Source organism: Cherax quadricarinatus, chromosome 1, assembly GCF_038502225.1.
Source record: "Cherax quadricarinatus isolate ZL_2023a chromosome 1, ASM3850222v1, whole genome shotgun sequence".
In the NCBI taxonomy this organism is placed as follows: domain Eukaryota; kingdom Metazoa; phylum Arthropoda; class Malacostraca; order Decapoda; family Parastacidae; genus Cherax; species Cherax quadricarinatus.
In genome coordinates this window covers 89,102,063-89,117,062 of record NC_091292.1, presented here as the reverse complement: position 1 = coordinate 89,117,062, position 15,000 = coordinate 89,102,063, and the positions used below count along the sequence as shown (strand labels likewise).

The window sequence follows — 15,000 nt, the reverse complement described above, 5'->3', positions numbered from 1 at the left end:
TTACAGGTATGATAACAGATGCCATCTTTCCAACGGGATACCAAATCCTGAGGAAAGACAGAAGGAACAGGGGAGGGGGGTGGAGGAGTGGCATTGCTGATCAAAAATCGCTGGAATTTTGATGAGCTGGAGAGAGAGGAGACAATGGAGAAGAAAGTGATTACATAGCGGGAACGCTTCACTCTGGAGGTCCCAAGGTGGTAATAGCAGTGATGTATAACCCACCACAGAACAGCAGGAGGCCAAGGCAAGAGTACGACGAGAGCAATAGAGCGATGGTTGACACACTGGCTACAGTGGCCAGAAGAGCTCATGCATGCAGGGCAAAGCTCCTGATCATGGGTGACTTTAACCACAAGGAGATCGATTGGGAGAACTTGGACCCGCATGGGGGCCAAGATACATGGAGGGCTAAGATGATGGAGGCGGTACTGGAAAACTTCATGTACCAACACGTAAGGGACACTACAAGAGAGAGAGGAGAGGATGAACCAGCAAGGCTGGACTTAGTATTCACCTTGAGTAGTGCAGATATCGAGGACATCACATACAAAAGACCCCTTGGGGCCAGTGACCATGTGGTTTTAAGCTTCGAATACACAGTAGAGCTACAAGTGGAGGGAGAAGCAGGAAGGCCAGGACGAATGAAGCCAAACTACAAGAAAGGGGACTACACAGGAATGAGGAACTTCCTTAACGGGGTTCAGTGGGACAGAGAACTGGCAGGGAAGCCAGTTAATGAGATGATGGAATATGTAGCAACAAAATGCAAGGAGGCTGAGGAGAGGTTTGTACCCAAGGGTAACAGGAATAATGAAAAAGCCAGGATGAGCCCATGGTTTACCCAAAGGTGCAGGGAGGCAAAAACCAAGTGTGCTAGGGAATGGAAGAAATATAGAAGGCAAAGGACCCGGGAGAATAAGGAGAGCAGTCATAGAGCCAGAAACGAATATGCACAGATAAGAAGGGAGGCCCAAAGACAATATGAAAATGACATAGCAACAAAAGCCAAATCTGACCCGAAACTGTTATACAGCCACATCAGGAAGAAAACAACCATCAAGGACCAGGTAATCAGGCTAAGGAAGGAAGGAGGAGAGACAACAAGAAATGACTGTGAAGTATGTGAGGAACTCAACAAGAGATTCAAAGAAGTGTTCACAGAGGAGACAGAAGGGGCTCCAGAAAGACGGAGAGGTGGGGTACACCACCATGTGCTGGACACAGTACACACAACCGAGGAAGAAGTGAAGAGGCTTCTGAGTGAGCTAGATACCTCAAAGGCAATGGGGCCAGATAACATCTCTCCATGGGTCCTGAGAGAGGGAGCAGAGGCGCTATGTGTACCCCTAACAACAATATTCAATACATCTATCGAAACAGGGAGATTGCCTGAGGCATGGAAGACAGCAAATGTGGTCCCAATCTTTAAAAAAGGAGACAGACATGAAGCACTAAACTACAGACCAGTGTCACTGACATGTATAGCATGCAAAATCATGGAAAAGATTGTCAGGACAAGAATGGTGGAGCATCTAGAAAGGAATGATCTCATCACCAGCAGCCAACATGGTTTCAGAGATGGGAAATCCTGTGTCACAAACCTACTGGAGTTCTATGACATGGTGACAGCAGTAAGACAAGAGAGAGAGAGGGGTGGGTGGATTGCATTTTCTTGGACTGCAAGAAGGCGTTTGACACAGTACCACACAAGAGATTAGTGCAAAAACTGGAGGACCAAGCAGGGATAACAGGGAAGGCACTGCAATGGATCAGGGAATACTTGTCAGGAAGACAGCAGCGAGTAATGGTACGTGGCGAGGTGTCAGAGTGGGCACCTGTGACCAGCGGGGTCCCACAGGGGTCAGTCCTAGGACCAGTGCTGTTTCTGGTATTTGTGAACGACATGACGGAAGGAATAAACTCCGAGGTGTCCCTGTTTGCAGATGACGTGAAGTTGATGAGAAGAGTTCATTCGATCGAAGACCAGGCAGAAATACAAAGGGATCTGGACAGGCTGCATACCTGGTCCAGCAACTGGCTCCTGGAGTTCAATCCCACCAAGTGCAAAGTCATGAGGATTGGGGAAGGGCAAAGAAAACCGCAGACGTAGTACATTCTAGGGGGCCAGAGTCTACAAACATCACTCAAGGAAAAAGATCTTGGGGTGAGTATAACACCAGGCACATCTCCTGAAGCCCACATCAACCAAATAACTGCTGCAGCATATGGGCGCCTGGCAAACCTCAGAACAGCATTCCGACATCTTAATAAGGAATCGTTCAGGACCCTGTACACCGTGTACGTTAGGCCCATTTTGGAACCCACACCTAGCCAAGCATGTAAAGAAACTAGAGAAAGTGCAAAGGTTTGCAACAAGACTAGTCCCAGAGTTAAGAGGTATGTCCTATGAGGAGAGGTTAAGGGAAAGCAACCTGACGACACTGGAGGAGAGGAGAGATAGGGGGGACATGATAACGACTTACAAAATACTGAGTGGAATTGACAAGGTGGACAAAGCCAGGATGTTCCAGAGACTGGACACAGCAACACGGGGACACAGTTGGAAGCTGAAGACACAGATGAATCAAAGGGATGTTAGGAATTATTTCTTCAGCCACAGAGTAGTCAGGAAGTGGAATAGTTTGGGAAGCGATGTAGTGGAGGCAGGATCCATACATAGCTTTAAGCAGAGGTACGATAAAGCTCATGGTTCAGGGAGAGTGACCTAGTAGCGACCAGTGAAGAGGCGGGGCCAGGAGCTTGGACTCGACCCCTGCAACCTCAACTAGGTGAGTACAACTAGGTGAGTACACACACACACACACACACACACACACACACACACACACACACACACACACACACACACACACACACACACATATATATATATATATATATATATATATATATATATATATATATATATATATATATATTTATTTATTTATTTATTTATTTATTAACATTTCCGCCGTTTCACACCAAGGCAGGGTGGCCCAAAAAAGAAGAACTTTCACCATCATTCACTCCATCACTGTGTTGCCAGAGGCGCGCTTATATTACAATTATAACACTGCAACATTAACACCCCTCCTTCAGAGTGCAGACACTGTACTTCCCATCTCCAGTACTCAAGTCCAGCCTGCCGGTTTCACTGAATCCCTTCATAAATATTACCCTGCTCACATTCCAACAGCACATCAAGTCCTATAAACCATTTGTCTCCATTGTCTCCTATCTAACACGCTTACGCATGCTTGCTAGAAGCCCAAGCCCCTCGCACACAAAACCTCCTTTACCCCCTCCCTCCATCCTTTCCTAGACCGACCTCTACCCTGCCTTCCCTCCACAACAGATTTATACACTCTGGAAGTCATTCTATTTTGTTCCAGCCTCTCTACATGTCCGAACCACCTCAACAACCCCTCTTTGGCCCTCTGGATAATAGTTTTGGTAATCCTGCACCTCCTGCTAATTTCCTAACTACCAATTTTCTGTATAATATTCAAACCACACATTGCCCTCAGACACGACATCTCCACTACCTCCAGCCTTCTCGTTACAACATTCACCACCCATGCTTCACTCCCATATAAGAGTGTTGGTATAACTATACTCTCATACATTCCCCTCTTTGCTTCCATGGACAAAGCTCTTTGTCTCCACAGACTCCTCAATGCACCACTCACCTTTTTCGTCTCTATCAGCTGACACAGATCATACATACATACACACACACACACACACACACACATACATATATATATATATATATATATATATATATATATATATATATATATATATATAGATAGATAGATAGATAGATAGATAGATAGATATAGATATATGATGTGTCAGTTGATTTGTCCCAGATAAACGGACAACAGACGTGCCACAGGTCTACAGACGATTTCTTTTCAAACCCCGTATTTCATGGACAAAAAAAGGAGGGGGGCTGTACCGCTTTCTGTGAATATAACAACACGAATCAGTGAGAGAATCAGAAAACATACATGTGGATTATTGTGTTCAAGGAGGCCGGGCCAGGAGCTAGTACAAGACTTTTTCCTCCCCCTTCCTTGTCCTAATCACAACTAGCGAGCAAGTCTGCCACTTCTAGGCTTTTATTGTCGCTACATTCATCATTCATCACGTGTGTTTATGTGATGATTTGTGCAGTGGTGTAGCTGGTCTTTCGGTGAGACACGGCAGTCTAATCACTGCCACGGCAGTCCACCCACTGCCTGGGCAATCCACCCACCACCATGGCAGTCCAACCACTGCCACGACAGTCCAACCACTTACCACGGTAGTCCAACCACTGCCACGGTAGCCCAACCACTGCCACGGCAGTCCAACCACTCCCATGGCTGTCCAACCACTGCCACGCAGTCCAGTCACAACTTCGGCAGTCCAACTATTGCCACGGCAGTTCAGCCACTGCCATGGCAGTGGAGGATACTTGAGTAGTGTACTTGGCAAGGAAGGATATCTCAGTAGTGTCTTAGACAAGGAAGGATACCTCAGCAGTGTCCTGGGCAGGGAAGGATACCTCAGCAGTGTCCTGGGCAGGGAAGGTTACCTCTGCAGTGTCCTGGGAAGGGAAGGTTACCTCAGCAGTGTCCTGGGAAGGGAAGGTTACCTCAGCAGTGTACTGGGTAGGGAAGGTTACTTCAACAGTGTCCTGGGCAGGGAAGGTTACCTCGGCAGTGTCCTGGGTAGGGAAGTTTACCTCAGCAGTGTCCTGGGCAGGGAAGGTTACCTCAGCAGTGTCTTAGGTAGGGAAGTTTACCTCAGCAGTGTCCTGGGTAGAGAAGGTTACCTCAGCAGTGTCTTGGGCAGGGAAGGAGGATATCTCAATAATGGATTAATAAAGCCTGCTAAATATTAGTAAAACAACATATACAGCAGTGTGGTCATGATCCGTAACCTTTGACCATGCGAGCCCTGACCTGTGACCCTCACTCACGCACATCCTACACTACAACTTTCATAACAACCTGACCCATTTTTGTTATGTGTTGCTTTTAGTTTTCATAACTGTTATTTCACAAAAATAATGGTTGACGTATTTTATTACAAATGTTTTAATTCGGTCATATATGAAAACGAATTTGAGAAACAAAGCATTAGTAAACATCAGGTCAAATTGATAATAATAATAAAAGACAAAACCTTCGACATCTTATTTTATTCTAAAAAGTCGAGTGTTGATGAGACGTGTAGGTCACCTTACTGTAGAAGAGCATCATTCTGAACCATCATTCTAAACCATCTAGTATTTTATTCAGAACAGCTTACAATAATTTCCTGATTCATTACTGGATAATGTGTGTGGTAGCCTTAGTATACACACTCAGGCCTACCAGTCAAAGCAACTACCACTCTCATGGGTTTATCACTCTTTTACAATATAATGACATCCGATGACACTTGTGTCATACAACAAGGGTCAAAATAACAACCGTGTTAGTTGATCATAACACAACATTCGTGTGATGATACTAGCCCAGGAGGGAAAAATTATTCCTCTGTGAGGTATTATACTCTGTGGCGTAATACAATAGTCCTTGGTTTGACTATGGCTTCTGTATCAATCGAAATACCATTCCTGAGAGATTTTTGTTACTGCCGAAGGTGTGATCCCAGTCTAGCTTTATAAAACTCAGTGAAGGGGTGCAAAATCTTCATTCATTTGTGGTACATTGACTGAGACAGGTGACAATGTCCACATGTAGCCGCCTTTATTACCCTTATACCACTAACTTGTGAATATCTGTGACTGAAACAATACCACTAGCTGTGGTTGGAACAATGCCACTGTGACTGGAACAATGACACTATCTGTGATTGGAAGCGTGCCTACATCAGGCTTCTATAGTCATCCCCTGTATAGTCCTTGTGGCTTAGCGCTTCTTTTTTATTATAATAATAATATAGTCATCCCTCTGGGGTGAAGTCCTAGATTATTAATATTTTAAAGTGTAATATATTTATGTAAGTAAACAATACCTTGATGATGAGAGTTTTATATGGAGTCGCTTCCAGAAATCACCGCCCCCGCAGCCCGGTCCTAAACCAGGCATCCTGGTTGCTGGCCTTATTAATCAAGCTGTTAGTGCCCGCCGCCCCGCAGTCCAACGTATGCACCGCAACGCAGTTGATCAGGAACTGTTTTGAGGAATCTGTAGTTTCCCCTTAAAGACAGCTACTAGGGGTTTGTTGGTGATCTCTCTCTTGTGGATGGAGGGAGGATGTTGAGGAGTTGCATTTATTGACTTCTCTCTCAGTGTACTCATCGCTTCCCTACTTTTCATTGGAGGTATCCTGCAACATCTGGCAAGCCTCTTGTGTTTATAAGTAGTAATTTCGGTGTGCAGCTTTGGTATCAGTCCCTCCGGTATCTTCCGGGTGTGGATTATGATGTCTCTCGCCTACGTTGTAAGGAGTACAGTTCTAGGGACCTCGAGCGCTCTCAGTAATTTAAGTACTTGGCTGTGTTTATATGAACTGTGAAGGCTATCTGAACTGTTTTTTTTCAGCTCAGCAATTTCACCTGCCTTGAAGGGAGCCGATACACAGCAATACTCCAGCCTACAGAGAACGAGCGACCAATAATCATCATTGGTAAACTATCATTGTTCTTGCAGTTGCAATAATAATTTTGTTGTGCTCCTTGAACGTGAGATCTGACATTATCGTTCTCAGACTTACTTTTTATTGAGTGGTTTGAGTTTGTACTCTGATCTTGTTTTTATTTCCTTCATTCTTTCATGGCGTAGTAATTAAAATTTGTCCTCATTGAACACCATATTGTTGTCAGTGACCCACTGGAAGAGTGTTGATATCAGCTTAGAGACTCGCTATATCTTCAATGGATGCCATTTTGACACTGATTCTACTCTACAGACGATGGTACAGTGCCATGATTGATGTCCCTGTCTATGTCAGAACTGAAAATGAGGAAGTGGGGCGAGAACCGTGCCTTGGGGGACAGAACTTTTTACTATAGCAATCCTTGATTTCACGCCGTTTACTATTACTTCTATTAGTGAAAAACTTAAAAATCAATCTTCCCACATTCCCAGTTATTTCTTTTGTGCACAATTTGTGTGCAATTACCCCATGGTCGCACTTATCAAAGGTTTTTGCAGTCAGGGTATACTACATCAGCATTTTGTGTCTTAAGAGCATCCAAGACCATGTCGTAATGGTCCAGAAGTTGCGAAAGAAAAGAGCGACCAGTTCTGAACCCATATTGACCTGGATTATGAAACTCCTGCGATTCCATGTGATTGATAATCTTGCTTTAGTCTATAGTTTTTTTTTCATTGCTATACTACCGCCTTTGTGGAGTGGGGTAATATCAATGGTTTTTAATGACTGCGAGATGACTCCAGTGTCTAGGTTTCTAATCCATAGAATATTTAAGGTACATGATAGTTTTTTTGAAATTCTTGATGCATATCGAATTCCAAGAGTCTGGGCCCTGGGTGGAGTGCATAAGCACGCAATCAATGGCTTCTTCGAAGTCAGGCGGGGGATAGAGTTGTATCAGTCTTAGCAGATGTCTGCAGCATTTTGTGTCTCATTCATGGAGACCTTATTTGCTTATTTGGGTTGTCAGCCTTAAGGCTGATTAGTGACTCACTGCACACTAAGTCGTACTGGGATTTAAGTGTTTCATTCATTCATTTCGTTGTTGTCAGTATGTCCCATTTCCTTTGATTAAAGGCCCGATACTGGATTACGTTTTTGACCTGATTATCATTATTATTATTATTATTAGTATTATAGAAAGAAGAGCTAAACCTACAGTTTTTGACTTGAATTTTGCATATGAGTAGAAGTATTTGGGATTTCTCGCAGTTTCACTTATAGCTTTTCGCTCCTTCTGTCTCTCCTGGACTCTGTACACTGTATTCAGTTTAAGCTCACCGTTTTCTGGCTAAAGAGCCAATGTTACTTTTTGTTCTTCAGAGAGTCCGTTCTCCTATAGAGGGCACACTTTTATAACGATATGTGTCTTGAGCATTTAGAGCCATTGAGCTCATCCTCTCCATATACTGGTTTAGATAGCCGTTTATCATATTGTCTTCCAAATTAATTTCAACAAGCTCATGATTTATTATCTCCCAGTTGATGCGTTTGATGTTAAAGTTAAATTTGTTGCAGATACCTTCATGGTTAAGAGTGACCAATGGTTATGTATGTCTTTACCTCTGTTAAGTTTTGGTCTGCGTTTACTGTCTTCGACACTATAATGTTCCGAACTAGGTCTTCATTATTAGTGAATATAAGGTCTAAAATATTTTCTAATCTAGTTGGTTCTGCTATTTGCTTGCATAAGGCGAATTTGTCGCAGTCTCAGTAGTCGAGTTGTACGAGACAGTTCACCTAAACTATCTCCTGGGATTCTTTCTTCTATTAGTCATTGCTACATTCTTCCATTTTAGGTATCTTAATTAAACTGAAGTTTCCATAGTTGCTCTTTAGTTGGGAAATTGATGGTTCTCATAGTTATAATTAGATTTAGATTTTCAATTTTAACCAGCCGAATTTCTACCACATTCGTGGTGTTGAATAATTCGGTGCATGTAAGTGATTCTTTAACATTCAGCCTTTCTCCCCCCCCCCCCTTGTCTGCTTTTTCCGGTCGCATCTGAATAGGTTGTAACTAGGAATCCATATTTCATTGTCCAATTAACCTTCTGTAAAGGTTTCCGTAAAGGCTGCATATTGCATTTGACTCTGTGAGGAGGCCGCTGATGAACGGTATTTTGTTGTTTTTACTAGGTTGAATGTTTGCAAAAAACAAAATGTTATGTTTGTCGCTGAGCTGGGAGGCTTGTTTGTTGGCTTCAATATTTGTGTCCCTGGTGAGACCGCCACTGGTGGTGTTTCCAGTCTAGGATAGTTCCGAGATGGTGGCATATTCTAACCATTTTTTGCTCTTCTTTTTCGCTTCCTGGCACTAAAAAAAAAATCATTACTACCTGCATGGTTGTAATTACCATCGTCAGTTTTATGTTCATGTTGCCTTATGCGCCGCGTTCCCTCGCATGGAACGCTGGGTAAATGTCATTATAACAACGTTTCTCATTGAGTCGCTGCACATTTTAGGGTAGAAATATGTACGTACAGGTCTTGGAATAACATACTCCTTTCTTCAGGAGAGTATGGCATTTCTTGGGGTGCTCTTGATTCTAGAAAGTAATAATATGTTTTCGAATTCCTTGCATCGATCCAAATTGCCTCCCATTCCTCATGCACAGTATGACACCTGCGGGTTTAACGCTTTCCTTGGTTATAATACTGCTGGTTTAGCGTTTCCCCTGATTATAATACTGTGGGTTTAGCGCTTCTAATTATAGCGCTTCCTCTAATTATATTAACAGTAACTTTAACTACATATTTATTTCTTACAAAAAAAAAATTGTGAAATATTATTGACGTTTGATTGGTTGACTCATTATCAGTCTTTAACGGATGTTTGTAAATTGAATTTACAAACAACTGTTTCTTAGAAGTGGTCAAGACGCATCAAAAGTAGACCTTTGTTATTACGATATTTCATCTGAATGATGAAGCCTCGTGAAGGTGAAACGTCCTGCTAATAAAGGTCTCTTTTTTGCTCTTTTTTTATCATACTGTATTTAATTTAGTTTGTTAATTGTTGTTCATAGTTTATCTTCGCTGTAACACCCATGCGAGTTTACAGCTTTCCAGTAATAATAATAATAATAATAGCTCATCTTTGTATAGGTCTTTTTCAGGGTTCTTGATCAGAGGAATTGTGACTAACCTCTCCTTCCTCGAATCAAACCTAATTATTCCCACCCCTGGCATTCCCTTGGGAACCTGTATGATTAATAGGTTTAGCTCTTCATCATATTCATGGTTTATAACCTTTGCGTGGGACGCTGCTCAACATCCCAACAGCCTATCAGAATCGTAACTACTGTTGTTTATATTAAACTTTCAAAGAGCGATCAGACTGGTAGTATGTCTCTCACTAGATATATAACTCTCATAATTATATAAAAAAGGCATATATACTTTAGGAAACTTGTTAAGATACGTTTCGAATTATTATTTTCATGGGGGAGCGCTAAGCTGTTGGAGCTTTCAGCACCTGAGGGAATGGGAAGTAATCAGGTTGGGTCTACGGAAGGAGATATACAATTTCTTGGTTCAGAAGTCCTTTACCGGCATCAGGGAGTCTTCCTTGAGTGGCCACAAGTGTATGCACCTAGGGGTAAATGGCTGCCACAAGTGTATATGTAGTCTAGGGGCAAATAAAGCTGCAGGCTGCTACTATTCTGGACTGTGATAGGGACGCAGACGCACTTAGCTTAAACCCATATCTGATCATACACCAACGTTAGATGAAATGTGTTTCGGAACTATATCAGTTATTTTCGTGGTTATTTCGACTTAAAAATTTTCAGATAAATGTTTTCTTCGTTATGATAAATTCCTAATGTAAATGTCTTTCACTGACGCTCTAATTCAATCGACTGCATTTGGGGATTAACTCTCTTCCAGACTACTTCCCGACTCTCTTGAACCTGATAATTAGGGCATTTTTTTTTTTCATGTAGCTTTGTTTTGGTTTTGCATGACTTAAAGTCATACTTATTTGTAATCATTTCAAGTTTGTCAGTCAGTATTATTCGGTTGGTTATTTAAAAAATACCTTATTATTTTGTTTGAATGCGAGGAATTATAATGTAGTGTTATTTTCAGACTGGCATTGTCTTGCATTATCAGAGCTAAAACCAGCTTAATTTGTCAATTTTCCGAGATTATATTAACTTATTTAGTGATTATCAGTCTAATCAACATTATTTTACTACTAATCTCAGATGAAAACAATATTCTTAAACTAAAGCCTTTTAAAGGAATTCACAGCTGTCAGCGCCATGCACAAATATTAAGTTGTACTTGTAAAAGTGACCCAATATCATTCACGAATGATTAGGTCCCTTTCCCCTCCAGTATCATACGGTCTTAATCACTTACACATGTATTTTCATTAGCAAAATTAATAAGGAATGCCTTTTTTTTTATATTTCGCATTAGCGAAATGTGTCGTTCTTGGGTGATCATTGTCATCACAGGGAGATGTGCACACGGTTACTTATGTTAGAGCAGTGTATTGCAAGTAGAAAGTGTAGTTTTGGTGTAGTGTAAGGTAGTGGTTGTTGTATGAGCCTCGTCCCTTCACCACACCGCCTGCTGCTGGTAGTTGTAGATATCTCACACCATATCACATAGCCTATTGCTGATGCTTGTGCTGGAGGCTTAGCCTTCCACCACAGTACCTGCTGATGGCAGTTGTGGTGATGTTGGTAATGCAGGCCTCGGCCCTCCACCACACAAGCCACTCACTACGGAGAGGACACGAAGGTCCTCCTCTTCCTCCTCCTGCCACTCTTGGATCGGATGGCTGCCTCACCTCCCGTGTTTTGCTTTGTTTCAGATGGGCGCTACAAACCGTACAAGTGTCCCCACTGCTTCAAGAGCTACTCCTCCAAGTCCAACCTGAACACACACGTGCGAGACCTGCACGCTGCTGTGCCCCAGGTGTTCACCTGCCCGTACTGTAACAAGAAGTATTCGTCCAAGAACTCTCTGCGCTACCACATCACCATGTACCACCGCGAGGAAAAGAACCGCGATCAGGCGCTCCAGCACGCTATAGCCACCGCCCAGCCCATGCCCCCACTAGGTCTTCAGGGCAACTCTGCCAACCCTCACGAGCCTTCCCTTGCTAGCCAACTGCCTACTAGTGTGCAGCAGCAGCAGCAACAACAACAACAGCTGTTCAGCCACATGCAGCAACCTCTCGTCCCACAGCCAGAACCTCTTGTGGAGCTGAGCATGAGGGATGATATCAAGTACCGGGCGGCTGCTACCTCCAACACAATGATGAGCGACTCCAAGTGCCACCTGCCTCCTGCCACCACTTCCGAACACTAGGATAACTACGGTAGTTAAGAGTAACCTCCGCTCTCGCCTTTACTAGCTTACTAGGTGTAATTTATAGGGATTCACTTATTTTTCATATTTTTTCAGTCGCGCGATTTTTGTGCGGTAATTTGATAATACATCTGTATAAACCTCGAACTTGAGATATTTTGCTGTTTTATTAAGATGAAGTCGGGGTTGTTGGGCAGTGTAGCTCCCTATTTGCCAATATTAGGACAAATTTAAGAGGAAATGTACTGAATTTTGTGGAACAATAGCCGAAACACTCGCGCGAGCCAGTAATCTGCAGTGTTTTTAGTTCATATGATGAAAAATTGAAGTCAAATTTATTGTTGACTCCAGTCATTGTTACAGTATTATGTTACATGTTCAGCACATGACACGATTCTGATATAAAGTGTGCACGTAAGTCATCAAACGCACGGTTTGTGTACATTATGCCTTGAGGGTCCCTATGATTGAGACGCCTCTGTTAGTTGTACTCGCCAAAATGAGGCTCGGTAACCAAAGAATATTTTAAAGAATTACTGATCAAAAAAGGACTAAGCATCAATTACAAACAAAATTGTCACGTTGCTTTAAATAGGGCTTTTTTTTTGGGGGGGGGGTGAGGACACTTTCAGGGTTTAAATATGTGCAACATTTATGAGTGACTGAATGCTTCTAAAAATAATTACACGTGAAAATAAAACTAGGAAATATTTTAGAGATGTAATGTAATGCCTAATTACTAATGGAACTTACTCAATACATGTACATTCATTTTCTATAATGTTTCTGGAAAATTATTTTCATTGGGCTACATGCAGTTTGATTAGGGCCAGTGCATTTACGTCAGGGACGCTATATGGTTTTATAAGTTAGTTGGATAAAGACTTGAACGGGTTTAGAACAGCTCCAACAAACTCTTTTTACAAAACTTAATTTAACAAAGCTTATGTATACCGTAACTAAGCCTTCCCTGTGCTAATCAAGCATAAGCTTACCTAAATTCAACTATCATAAGTTGTTTTATTTATTTTTTATCAGGGGAAAACATTAAACTCGTAGGGGTAATATAGCGCCTGGGGAATGAGAGGCATTCAGGTTCCATTCAAGGAGGGCGAGGATAAATTTATTCCTTGAATCAAGAGCTTCTCACCACTATCAAGGCACCTACCTCCCTCGACGGGTAACGTTTGGCTATGCAGAGTATTTTATTTATATTGAAACAAGAATGTTGTGTTACCAAACGTATTATACTGAAGTTTTTATTCGTGAGAAATCCGTTGTGACTCCAGCTTGAAATATTGACGAATAATGAATGCAGCGTACTGCATTAATTATATTAAAAAACAAAATCTTACTATTACATGGATCTTAATTGTACTAATGCTAGTTAAAAACAATACATGTGTTCTTTCATGTCTTGTTATTGCACAGCTTTCCTAGCATTATTTTTCGGAGTAATTTTGTGGAAATATTGCATTATTTATGGGGAAACGCTAAATTCACTGAAGAATAGGGAATGGGAATCAGTCAGTTTTGATCAAAGGAAGTGTAGGATAGCTCCACTTCCTTGGATCAGGAGTCCTTCACTGGCGTCTGGGCACCTTCCTAGAGGGGTTGGTGGAAATAGCAACCGGTTTTACTACTATACCTCAAGGTGGCTGGTTTTAAGGCATTTGTACCTATATTAGGCTTAGTCACGGTTAGCTAGCTTTATTTCTTGTGGACCGACTGTTATAATAACAACGCTGCTGGCTGCTACTTCCATTGTTACCGTGGTGCTATCATAAAAAATAAAAAGGCACAATTCCCTGACTAGGACAATAATAGATAACCTGCACATAGGAGAATGAAACTTATGACATCGTTTCAGCCTAACTTGGACCATTAACTAGTCATTAATACATTTTTGTTATTTCCTTATGCGGTTCAAAAAATTTAGTTTACATGTAATAAAAACATTGGTAGGTACTAAAGAAAGGAACTAGTTTGGAATGCATTTCGGGCATAGTAATCCTAATGCTTAAAGACTACTAAGTTTTAGACATAGACTAATAATTTCTTAAGCAGTTAACTACATTCATAAGCACAATAAGAAAGGTAGCTAATGAACGAATGGTACTGTTGCAAAAGTATGACTTGTTATTTCGAATTGATTTTCAGTGTTGTGGAGTGATTGAATACAGATGAAGATACAGGAAGTGTGACTAGTTAATTGTGTAAGTCGGACAGAAACGTCGTCATAAGTTTCTCCTGTGTGTGGGTAATTTGTATAAAACATTGGTTTATGTTGTTTTAATAATTTCTTTATAAGTGTGGGCACTTGCATAATTCCATATTGTGGTTGACAATAACTCGCTTTTGGCTCTGTCTCTGATTAAAATATTAAACTACTTATCACATTATACATATTGTAACATCCCATTGCACAGTGTAAAATATTATTTTGGCTAATATAGAGATCCAGTCCTGGGAAATCATGCATTATTTTTTATATAAAAATATAAGCATGCTATCTATACCCGGCGCAAATTGCTATTTCTTCTGGAAATTTTTAATTTGGGAGATAGCAAAAATAATACGTATTTGGGAAGTGTACGTCTGGGCCAATCAACGGTTAGTATTGACTCTCCTGACCAATCACAGTGAACATAAAGACGAATCAAATGTAAACGAAGGTGTGCCAATCCTACTTGCACCTACCGCTGGAGGAATAAGGTTAAATTAGGCTAGTTTGTTTTAAGTTGGGATTTGTTATATTACATTTCCACAATATAAAACAATGTCCGTGGCAGAACCAACCTAACATTGGATACTTTTAGGAATGAATTTTCTCTAAATTCCCAAAAGGAGCAGATCTCTATAAATGCCATTATTGTTTTTAGATTATGCGTGAGAGATGAATTGGATCGTCAGGTGCAGTTGGGCATGAGTTATGGCATGCAGCATGGCCATTTGAACATGCGTGATACTAGCTGCACACACTGTGAGTGTATGTGGAGTGTTGTG

General features: G+C 41.5%; 1 protein-coding gene across 3 annotated transcripts in view; it reads left to right on the top strand.

The window, feature by feature from the left end:
- Positions 1-15,000, top strand: part of LOC128689409 (protein abrupt) — a 503,752-nt gene that overhangs the window by 480,072 nt on the left and 8,680 nt on the right. Inside the window, exon 6 of one of the 3 annotated variants that reach the window (XM_070083622.1) lies at positions 11,495-12,004. The exons of the other annotated variants lie outside the window; for them this stretch is intronic. Within the exon in view, the coding sequence (XP_069939723.1) occupies positions 11,495-11,994 (500 nt within the window). The 3' untranslated portion in view covers positions 11,995-12,004. The remainder of the gene's footprint in view (positions 1-11,494; positions 12,005-15,000) is intronic. 3 annotated transcript variants of the gene reach the window in all.